At 37.2% G+C, this 12,075-nt stretch overlaps 1 protein-coding gene across 1 annotated transcript in view; it reads right to left on the bottom strand.

Moving 5' to 3' along the window:
• NBAS (NBAS subunit of NRZ tethering complex) overlaps positions 1-12,075 on the bottom strand; it is a 209,439-nt gene that overhangs the window by 62,977 nt on the left and 134,387 nt on the right. The window contains exons 44-46 of the mRNA XM_075145030.1: positions 10,615-10,949; positions 923-1,141; positions 469-671 (exon numbers count right to left, since the gene is read on the bottom strand). Of these exons, the coding sequence (XP_075001131.1) occupies positions 469-671; positions 923-1,141; positions 10,615-10,949 (757 nt within the window). The remainder of the gene's footprint in view (positions 1-468; positions 672-922; positions 1,142-10,614; positions 10,950-12,075) is intronic.

Below are 12,075 nucleotides of genomic sequence, written 5' to 3'. Positions count from 1 at the left end.
ATACAGAAAATCCAAGTTCAGTGTTATAACCTTACAAATGCTACTTTGAAGGTTAATTGTCAAAGAAGGAATTTTCCAACACGACCTCTGTCAAAACTATTGTATAAAATCACCATTATGGAACAATATTGTAAAGACAAGGTTTTCAACTGAAAAGCACCCTCCAGTGCATAGGATGAGTTCTGTGGCTTGCTTTGTTCAGATTGCCCAGGCTTCCCAAACTCAGAAAAAGTGTCTTATCTGAATATGAAATTGTAGGTAAACAGGACCATCAATGATCCAAGAACTTATTTCTTGTAACTGCCCAATTTTCTGCAAAATACATTCAAAGCAAACAAGTACCCGCTACAAAAAAAACCCCAATCAATCAAAAATCTCAACCCAAACCAGCAACTAACCGAAAAAAAAAACCCACACCCAAAAACCCAGAAGAAAGGTTTTTGGGCTTAACTGTGGCAGTGTACTTACCTTAATGTACATACAATTTTTTTAATAGCACATTGGACAATATCCTTGGGAGAAAGGCCTAGATCTCCAACAGCCACTTGTAACAACTGTTGTATCATGTCCAGGGGTTGACCATCTATACACATAGCTACTGCTTGTTCATGGATTTTTTCTTTCTCTGACCTTGACAAATCATATAAATAGCCATACTTCTGTAGTGTATCCTGTGAACAGATAATTTTTGAACACGAATCAGTGCACTCTTTATTTACAGGGATGTATCATCCAGAGTCTTTCTTTCTACCAAGATTTAACATATTCAATGAAAAATAAAAGATTGATGGAAGTGAATTTTCAAAAACCAGGTCAACAAAAACAAAGGTACAAAACATTAATAAAATATGACAGAAGATTGATGTCCATTACTGCTAGTCATGGTAACACTCAGAAGAAGCATCTGATCAGTAATCATTACCTGTTTGCTGTTTTTCAAGTAAGTGACAAAACTATGAGTGAGTGTTTCCAGATGAGCGAGAGATTGCTCCAAGTGATTCAGAGTTTCTTCATAAGCAACAGATGGATTTTCAGCATCTTCCATGTCATTCTCAGAAGTTTTTTTTCTTGATTTCTCAGAAAGATGTTTGACTGCCTTAATAGTTTTCTTAGTCACTTCTATCCTGGCTTCAACTGGCAGCTGAAAAAATATTACTTGATATTTAATCATTCATCATCTGTACACTACTATTTGTATTACAGCAGTGCCTAGAGGTCAGGTGGCTCCACTGCTGTACATAACAGGACAGCATAAAACTAAATGAAGAATTTTATGAGAAACAGCTTTATTTCTTATTAGTCATTTACTTAAAAAGGATCAGTATTCCATTACTTTCTTCTGTTGTCCTTCCTTTTATTGATGTTGAATCTGGCTCATTTTAAACCATATGAAATTTCTTTTCCCTACTAATATCTATGATTTTTGTAGACTGCCACTTTAAAATCTTTTTTTTTTTTTTTTTAATTCTGCATTGAGAGATGTCTGGGGATCATTTTACAAGATTAACTAAAAATCCCAAATGCTGAAAATTAAGATTAGCTTTGTCAGATTTACATCACTGTTTAAAATACATCCCTAAGGCCATAATCGTAAGCAAAAAAACAGTAGGTCTACAATTTTTAAATCAATCTGTTTAAAGCACAAGTTATACAAAACAGCAACTTACTATTTTGAAAGACCTGTACAACTAGATGTATCTAGGCATTAAACTGAAACAAGGAAGTCTGAGGTTTTTTTCCCCATTACACTTCTCATAGAGTTTGAATTTTTAAAGAGTCATACATACACTGAATGAAGTTTTCCCCTACCCCTCCATCTAGCATGAAAGGGTCATTCCAGTGCATCAGAGTGGAATTTAGGACTTCAGAATGGAGCCTGATCACAGATTCCCAAGCTTCCAGAAATCGAGTATGTTGGAAAAGGTTATAGATGGAAATACTCTTTATATAGACAGTACTTGCAGCAAACTGTTGTGCTTTTAAGTCAGGAAAGAGACAGCTTCAGCTATACGTCCAAAACAAACTCTGAAATATTATTTTAAAAATTCATGTATAGTTTGTTAGTTTATAAGTTCAAATACAGTTTTAAGGATGCTTGCAATATACTTTCTAATGGGAGGGGATCCTCTGCCTAGACCCACAGCATCAGGTACATCAGGCATTTTAATTACTGGAATACTGGACAAAGACATACCAACAATTTTAATTTTCAAGTTGAAATACACAAGAAATAGAAAAAAACGCTTGAACCTGTATGACACATTGAATAGGAAAGAGGCCGAATTACCACAGAAAGAGGTAAAATTAAACTGCTATAGCATTCTTCATAAGAAAGTCAAATTGATGTTTACATCGTTGTTAAACTATCTACTTGTAAAGACACAGAAAGCTTGACAAGGATTAGTTCGTGGAAAGCTTTACAGCTGATATGTTTAAATTATCCCCCCCTCCCTAAAAACACAGAGTGAAAGATGTAGGGGTTATTCCTGTTTTTAGTGCTGTTGCTGTGATCCATAGTAACGGTCTCCTGGACATTTTTAATGATAAAAGCAAAATGGGTGGACATTACTGTAAAAGCTAAGAAAACCTGCCAGCATTAACAGGGTAAATACAAAGGGTATTTTACCATTCAGTTCCAAACTCGACTCAGTTCCATTCCCATCAGAAGAAATTAAGTATGATTTTGTTACTTTGAACAAGGTCTCAATATCAGGTTTTACTATAAGCAGGGAAAAGGTGATACACTTCATATCACATTAAAATTTAATGACCACAGATGGATTTATATATCCATTTTGTAAACCTCATAAAAGATGAAAACAGCTACATATTTCATTTTTCCCCTTCTACTGTACATTCTAATGTTCAAAATGCAATTAAGAGAGACGCAAAAGACAAACAATTTAAGTATTTCATCTAACTGTTATATCTTAGAGAAGAGTGTGAATATACTGCCAGTTTAGAAGTCATGATGCCATAAGCATATATGGAATAAAGCATTAAAAAAAAAAAGCATACAGATTCTTCCCAAGACTATTTTAATTTTGCATTCATATTTGCTTAGTGCCAAAATGCAGCACTACCAACATATCATTTCTCTGATTATTTTATTCCAAAACATGAATGGCCATCCTCTGTACTTCTAGTCAGATTCAGTAATGAGATTTGGTTTCATACCCAGTGATAAAAAAAAAAAAGTAGCTTAGGGGCTAGTTCAATCTTTGTTTGCATGTGAAGTGAAGTTTTCTTTTTAAAAAGCTTTTACAGTTTAAAAAGATTTTTAATTCCATAGGCTATAATGTGTAATGAAAAATCCTAAAAATCTGTTTTCTTTCATTTTCAAATCAAGGAACATCACATACAAATTCAGCTCAACAGATTTCACTCCTCAGGGTAAAAACTCATCTCAGAAGCCCATTTCCTTCAGAATATATAAGTATTTCTTAATAAAGTATTGTACAAGTAACATTCACTTGCACATGAAGACATTGACCCTGCCATTCTTATTGCCAGTGATTAGCATGCACCTTTGAGATGATGAAAACAGCTCCCCTCCTTTTAATGCCACAGGAACCTGGGATCCCAGCACCATTGAAACACAGAATGGTTCAGTTTGGAAGGGACCTCTGGAGGGCATCTGGTTCAAACCTTCTGCTCAAGCAGGGCCACTTAGAGCCAGCTGCCTAGGACCATGTCCAGGTGGCTTTTGAATATCTCCAGCGTGGGAGACTCCACAACCTCTCTGAGCAACCTGTGCCAGTGATCAGTCACCCTCATATTGAAAAATGTTTCCTGCTGTTCAGATGGAACAGTTTGGTCCAGTGTCCGTCTCTGCTACTAAATCCCAGCTTTACATATTCCACCAACAAAATGTCATGTAGCTACACGCCAACCACATATACTAGAATGGAAAGCAAATTACATTAGTTAATTCAGAAGTAGGTAAAACAGTTACAGAATAACAAAAGCTGGTTCCCAATTCCTACGGGGGGAGAGAAAGAGAAGAGCAAAAGCAAGAGAACTTGTGGATCAAGATAAAGATAGTTTAATACAGGAAGGAGAGTGGAAAAAAAAATTAACTAACCAAAATTAAGTGATGCAAAGGCAACCACTCACCACCTCCCATAAGCAGACCAATGCCCAGCCAATCTCCAAGCAACAACCATCTCTGAAGACACCCTCCAACCCCCTGTTGGTTACTGCTAAGCATGAGATTACATGGCACAGAATGCCCCTTCAGCCAGCCCAGGTCAGTTGTCCTGGCTGAGTCCCCTCCCCACTTTTTGCCTACCTGCAGCCTACGCAGAGCTGAGGTGTTGAGAAAAAGAGAAAGCTTTGACACTGTACAAGCAGTGCTCAGCAATAGCCAAAACACCGGTGTGTTATCAACACTGTTTTAGTCACAAATCCAAAGCACAGCCCCATAGGGGCTGCTATGAAGAAAGTTAACTCCATCCCTGCCAGACCCAGTATAGTTAATCTGGAGATGAATGTAAAAGTTCTAATGCATGTAAGGAACCAGTTAAAGAAAAGACATTATTCATGAAGTTTCCTATTATGCAGTCTTGAAGTAGATTTAATTAAAATAACTATATTAATGGCAAGGCATAAGAAAGTATCTAAAAATGTACTGATATCAGAAAAAGAGGTACTGTCAATATCCACAAAGAAAACAAGGTCATACAAGACAAACCGACTGAACTGGAGCACAGTAATAAAAAATGATAAAAAGTAGTCAAGTAATTCAAAAGGTAATATCAAAATGCAGTCATGCTACGCAAGAACACTCTTAACACATTTCTGGTACATCTTCAGGCAATGTCATGCCTTCTCTTTTTCCTTAGCGTTTTATACAGTGTTAAGAAGTCAATCAGCCAGACAAAAGATACTGAACATTACTTCGAGCTTTTTTTTTTTAAACTGAGCTTTTTATACAATTATTAAAAATGGCATTTAAAGTCATTACGATTGAAAAAGAAAATGATGCAGGTTAATATCCAGTCATAACAGGTTCCCATTCCACACTCGTTTGGTGTGTGGTCAAAATGTGGACATCGTATTCCTGCTTAAGCAAGAAGAAAATGGTCAAAAAAGCATTACTGACTCAGAGAAAATAAAAGTCAACCTTTCAGTTAAAAATATTAAGTTGCAAGCAAAGTTCCTTTGCATCAGAAGTTGGAAAAGAAGTTATAAAGGATGGAATAGTAAACAAAAAATATCATCAGCCATAGTTTGAATGAATGTAGCCAAGCCTATGGAAGGCTGCAAGGAAGAGCCTGTATAAGGAAAATTTCAACTTCTTTTTCTCTATAAAAGACCTAACTGATGATACCACTGCCTTTTATTCTACTTTTGCTGTCTAAAGCTGTAGTCTTCTATTCCTAATTGTGCTGGTTTTGGCTGGGATACAGTTAATTTTCTTTACAGTAGCATTACTATGGGGCTATGTTTTAGATTTGTGCTGGAAATAGTGTTGATAACAAGGGATGTTTTCGTTACTGCTGAGCAGTGCTTACACAGAGTCAAGGCCTTTTCTGCTTCTCACACCACCCCACCAGCGAGTAGGCTGGGGGTGCACAAGGACAGCTGACCCCAACTGACCAAAGGGATATTCCATACCATATGACGTCATGCTCAGCATGTAAAGCTGGGGGAAGAAGGAGGAAGGGGGGGACGTTCAGAGTGATGGCGTTTGTCTTCCCAAGTCACCGTTACACGTGACGGAGCCCTGCTTTCCTGGAGATGTCTGAACACCCGCCTGCCGATAGGAAGTAGGGAATGAATTCCTTGTTTTGCTTTGCTTGTGCGCACGGCTTTTGCTTTCCCTATTAAACTGTCTTTATCTCAACCCACGAGTTTTCTCACTTTTACCCTTCTGATTCTCTCCCCCATCTCACCAGGTGGGAGCGAGCAAGCGGCTGGGTGCGGCTTAGCTGCTGGCTGGGGTTAAACCACGACACCAATCAACATATTGTGCCCATCCCCATTTGTGGTATGTGTTCAATAATGAAAACACAGCGATTAAAAAGGTAATTGTTTTCAGTTGTACTTTTGTTTTTTTGGTTTTGTTGTGTTGGGCTTTTTTTTCAGAGTACTGTTAATCAACAAACAGGGCAATAACCTATGAGCTCTGAAACAAATAGTTCTTTGAAGACATAACCGACTATCTAGCACAAGGAAAAAAATGCTGGCAACAAAGGAATAAAAAAAAAAATCCCCAAATTACCTAAAATGCTTCACACAAATCACACAAAGGGGAATAAACGGGAAGTCATCAAGATAAAAGAGTTGATATGGTCATTACCTATAATTAAGAATCTATGAAATCAGCATTATTTAAAAGCAAACAGAGCTTCTGGAAGAAAAGATGACAGACTCAAAATGTATGCAAAAATATAAGCAGTAGTTCCACTGGATATTTGGAATATCTCCCTTTTAGGAAGAAATCTGTTCCATACATGCAAATAGCTTATGCTTACCACTTCAGAGGTGGACTGAATTATTATTTAGTCAGAAAAACTTGAACAGTTATTCAGAATTAAAAGAATTTCTGAGTAGAAGTGTCACAAGCAGGAACCCTCTCACTGCTTGCAGCAGTGAGCTGCTGTGGTCCAAGGATCAATACTTCAGTCCTTCAATGTGTGAGGAGGGTACTGATGAAGAGTAAAAAAACTTCACCTATTTCATTTACCACAAACACAGCAGGAATATTGCATCAACCTCTACCTGCTTCAATTGAAGACGGATGTTGATATACTGGATCCAAAGAAGAGTTGTGATAATAATGGAAGAGGTGGGAAAAAAAAGAAAACAAAACATGACCCTGCCTAAAAAACCAAAAGAACTCAAAAAAACCACCACACACACACAAAAAAAAAGACCAGAAAACTTCCCAAGGTCAGTCCATTCAGTTTACCAAAGTCACATTTAAGTGGCATCCGCTGAATGTCTAACCGTGGTAGCAAACTTTGATGATTACCTCTTTAGTATAGCAGACAAAAGGTCTATTTTGTCTCAAAACAAGATAAATTCAGTTTAGCAAAAAAAGGCATTTTTAAAAAATGAACAGTGAATAATTAGCCACTAGAGCAATCAAGGATTACTGTGGATTCACAAGTCACATTTTACCCCTCAAAAATTCTAAAACATCTCCTATAGGATATGCTGCAGGTCAAAAAATACTTCATTTTGGGAAGCAGTCTGATCTGTCTCATACAGAAAATCCAGTATATTAACCATGTTACTTTCAATCTATGATTTATTAAAGTCCCATTAGGATGCATCTCTGCTCACACAGTTCACACCATCCAATGTCACCACTTCTCTGAACCCTTAAGGTTGGGGAACTGAATCTCATCTTCCAGGCGGTAACTCATTTCTACTGATTGCAGGTAACTCACTTCTACCAATTACACGGGAGAAAAGAATCTCTGAGCTCTTAGAGCTAAGAGCACCTAAAACCTAGTCACACCCTAAACTACACATCAGCATAACGATGTTAGCTGCCCTTTCAGAAGTGCAAATGCCCCATCCGTTTCTCCAATTTAGACATTCTCTCAACTCCTTTGCCCAGTCAAGCACTGCTCACTCACCCACCTTTCCATTCGGTCTCTGCTGGCCCAACTCATCAGAAATTAATTATCCTTCAATTTTCAATACCACCTCTTTCCTCTCAGACGTCCATTTACTAGTAGCACAGAAAGAGCAACAATGCACTTAGCAGCTACAGCATCCTCACACAATGTAAATACAAACTATTTCTCTGTGACCAGGAGGAGGATTCTGTAATAAATCAGAACTCCAGCTGCTTTCTTTTCTTTACCAACCCATGTGCCGCACTGTAATTATTGTGACATTACACACAAATGGAGTGTCTCATGCTAAAACATGTTTTTAAAAAAATAAAGAAGAGCAGCGAGTGGAAAGGGACAGGTGAAGAAAAGGGCCCCCAGCACATTCCTGTCTTCCTCACTAAGAACGAGAAGTTGCCGAAGTCAGCACTAAAACCCTGTGCTTTCATTCCCTTTTGTACAATTATGCATTCTACTCCGAGGTTTTCTGTCATATCAAGGGACACGCAAGTAGAAGAAGCTTCCTATTGCTTTGCTGGCCTGTCACCTGCCTCTTCTTACTACTGTTGATATATTGAAACAGTGGGTGATATTCTGATGTCTGCTTCCTAAGTTCCCACATGGTGACAACAGCAATGGTACCCTTGAAGTTCAAGTCATGTAGCCTACACTGCTAGGTAGCCCACCTCCCATTACCCCTCATCACTCGAGACTTTTCTTGATCGTTTTTGACCAAGAGGGGCTTTTAGATGGAGGAGCTGTTCCACAAGGATAATGATGCAGTGCATTTCATCACCTCCCTGGACTACCCTGTCTCTTCTTTCCCTCCCTCCCCTTTTGAAATTTTGAGTGGGGGTGTGATGCAGCAGTACCTTTTTTTTTTTTTTTTTTTTTTTTTTTTTTTGCAAAGGGGGAGGGAGTCAATTCACCTCTCAGCACTCCTAAAAAAACTACTTACACTGTCTCACTTTGAGCGTCCTCTCAAGGTCCACTTAAAAGAACTCCACAAATTTTCCATATGTGAGAAAACTCAGCTGTCTCAGTGACAGCACAGATTATTTCATGGTAATAATCATGGTTTTTTACAGTCCTTTATGTATATTAAATATCAGTGCTTCCATGAAATACAGAAATGTACATCTGTTATATATATAGGAATGGGAACTGATATAATAAAGTGCTTGGCCATAGAACCGGGCTAGGAAAAAAGTGCTGAATTAGAGATTAAAAGAGTGATTGCATGACCAGTGCAGCCTCGAAACAGGATAAAATTTTAAGTAAAAGGTGCAAGTCAAAAGGCAGCTTTTAGGTATGAAGCATTTTTCAGATCAAAGTTAGAGGAAAGATCTCCGAGAAATAAGTTTTCAGGTTCTACAACGATAATTTTTCATTGTACACTTCCACTTGAAAATCAGATGAGATCCTGAGGCAAAACTAGTTGCAAGCTGGTTAAACAGCTGTTTCATTCCCAAACCCAATGCAGGGGACACACTAAATCAGCTGATTTGACCAACTGTTTCGAACACTTCTTGAGTATTTTTCATGGCCAAAAAGCTAAAAGATTTCTGCTATGAAGTTCTGCTTGGCCACCAACCATAATAATGCTGCCATCAGTATTTCCTTCCTGCTACTCCTACTCATCTTAAGAGAGTAGAGAAACTCTATTAGAATCCTGAACAGAAATAAACAAATGAAAATAAACAATGTAGTATCAAAACAGATACTCAGTGAAGGCTATCCATCCTCTCCCTGCATCATTCACCTGGAATAAATGAGAAATAATCTTGAAATGCTCAAGATAATCAACAGCAAGAATTTCAAGTAGTTGCTAGCGGTGATCATACGCGAAGACAGTATCTCCTTCTCATTAGACAACAGTCATGCCCTGGCTACCTCAGTCCAGAGTCAGGTCTGGCAATTGACATCTCAGGATGAGTGGCAGTCTTTCCTAATAAGCATGAAACACTCGGTATGTTTACGTGATAGAAAGGATCAAAACACCTAATCAAGACAGTGGTTCTGCTGAACAGGCTTACGAGACAGCTGATGGGACTAGTGATGAAATGTGTTGGTCTATTAGTAGCATGGCAGACAGATCAAAGCATAAATTTGGTGCTGACAAAGCTTTTCATTTTCCCAGGATTTCAATGAATAGCAAATTTTTTTCAACAAAGTCTGGAATAGATACAGGTTAGATGGGTTCTAATAAATTTATACTAATATCGTGGGAACACTAAAACAATATCCAGAGAGAGAACAAATGACACCTCATTGAACACGGTGAATAAACACCTCTGGAAAATGAGCACAATCCAGAATAGAGAAGATAAAGACACAAAAAACCTCACAAAACATCTCTCCTTTATCATCTTTTCATTTCAGATTAAGTTAGTGAAGACATCTCAAGATCTTTTAATAAGAAAATATTTAAGAAATCTCATCTCTTTTTTGTACTTGGTAGTAAAGATACATAAGAAAGCATGGGTAAAACTTTATGTTGGAAATATCCTTATAAGTAGGTTTCACTGGGCAAAAAGAAATTGCAAACCTGGTAATATATGTTACGGACATGAAAGCACGTTCCTTCAATAAGAGGTTTTCAGCCAGATGGAGATTATGACAGAGTTTATCATTTATATTATTACAGTGCCTGGAAACCATATGCATTGGCCCAGAACGTTTCTCTGTGGAGCATCCTATTCAGAATGCAAAAGCCTGGTACTAAAAACAAGCCTGGGGCACAATGAATTTCAGGATGAGCACAAGTAAATAAATAAATACCCAAGAAGAATATCTTATTCTCTGCTGAACCAGAGTTCCATCAAAAACTCTCTTATCCACAGAGCTAACTCCTCTAACTAAAGATCTTTTTTGATACTGGCAGTCATAAAAAGAAGAGGTAGGCAGAAGAAGATAGGTTTATGAATTTATCTTTAAAAACTGTAAAATGAAAAAAGTAAAAATTTGCTGAGACTTTCTCCTTGATACTACATTCAACTGCACCTCACCTGAGGCCTGAAATTCTTAAAATATACCTGCTTACCTTTGTGACAGCTTTTGAAGAAAAGGTAATTTCATCAATAAAAGTGACAATATCATCTGGATCAAGTCTATCCAAGTACTTTGAACACGTATCATATGCATGTAGCCACTCATCCATAGTTTCTGGTATTTTTTTAATGAGATGGTGATCACCATTCCAAAAAAGTTTTTGTAACCAGACAGCATAAATAGAGCTTGGTGACAGCATGCTGCCATCTTTTTTAGGAATTTTGGGAGCCAGTTTGGAAACAGACAAGATATTTTGACTTGTAAGGATGGGCTCCAGTGTTTCCAGAGGGTTTTCATTTTCATCTGTTAGCTTTTTGTAATTAAGACCTATTGACAGAAGGAGAAAGAGGCAAACTAAATAAAAGTTATTCATAATAAATCTACTCAAACTCTACATTTATGTCTAAAATAATCAGTACTAAACCAGTATCTGCAGAACTAGAAAGACTCTACTCCATCTCCTTTTACAATCATACATACTGACAAAACTGGGGAGAAAGACACATTTGTATACAGGTAACACTGGGATTTCATGATGTCCTGATGCGTGTAAAAACTCTCAGTCCCTGGAATATATTTTAACATTACTTATCGATAAAAACTAAAAAAGCAGATTCTCAAAGAAGCAAGAATATATATCTAGTATATTGAATTGTGCTACTATTGTTTTAATATAAATCCTAGAAAACCTCATGCACTCACCTCTTTAGTTAAGTCTTCATTAATCAAAAAGGATGTATTCTGATCATGTAACAATTGGCCCTTACTATCTATCTCAGCAAAAATGCAAGGCACTTACCACAGGTAAACTAAGTAAGGTCAACTAGAGACAGGACATGTAGATCCATTTACATGAATATCTACACAACACAAGAGTCCTGTTACTACTTTGGTTCCTACAGGGAGAAAATTCTTACAAATTATTCTAGCCACAACAAAGTAATTCTAGCAACATTACTGCTTTATTCTCTATGCCTATAATTCCTGAGACAACCGACTTCTATTGACATGTGTTTCTTCATATACTTAGGACCTGTAACCTCTACAAACACTTTGATGTTGTTTCTTGCTTACTGTCTATAAATTATGCTGAACGCTGAGAATTTTAATTAAGAGTGCAATACAATAGATTTAATTTTTTATTGTAGAAAGTGGCTAATTTATGTCTGATGTATGGTCCTAGGACTTTTTTTTTGAGCAACATTTAAAAATAACTTTGAAGGCGAACAATAACTTCTTGACAGATTTTTCTTCAACAAGCACCGTAGAACTTGAGTGTTTAAACACATCAGTGAGAACTGAAGGTAATCCCTCCCCCCCCAAAAAAAAACTATTGCCTTTTTTTTTGTTCCTGAAATACATTAATACATATGCACAATCTCTCCAAATTCTGCAGCAAATTTAGTGTCTCATACACATGAGGTTCCAGTATTGAACAATTAATTCATCCCCA

Source organism: Calonectris borealis, chromosome 3 (genome assembly GCF_964195595.1).
Source record: "Calonectris borealis chromosome 3, bCalBor7.hap1.2, whole genome shotgun sequence".
Classification (NCBI taxonomy): domain Eukaryota; kingdom Metazoa; phylum Chordata; class Aves; order Procellariiformes; family Procellariidae; genus Calonectris; species Calonectris borealis.
This window is presented reverse-complemented; position numbering and strand designations above follow the sequence as displayed.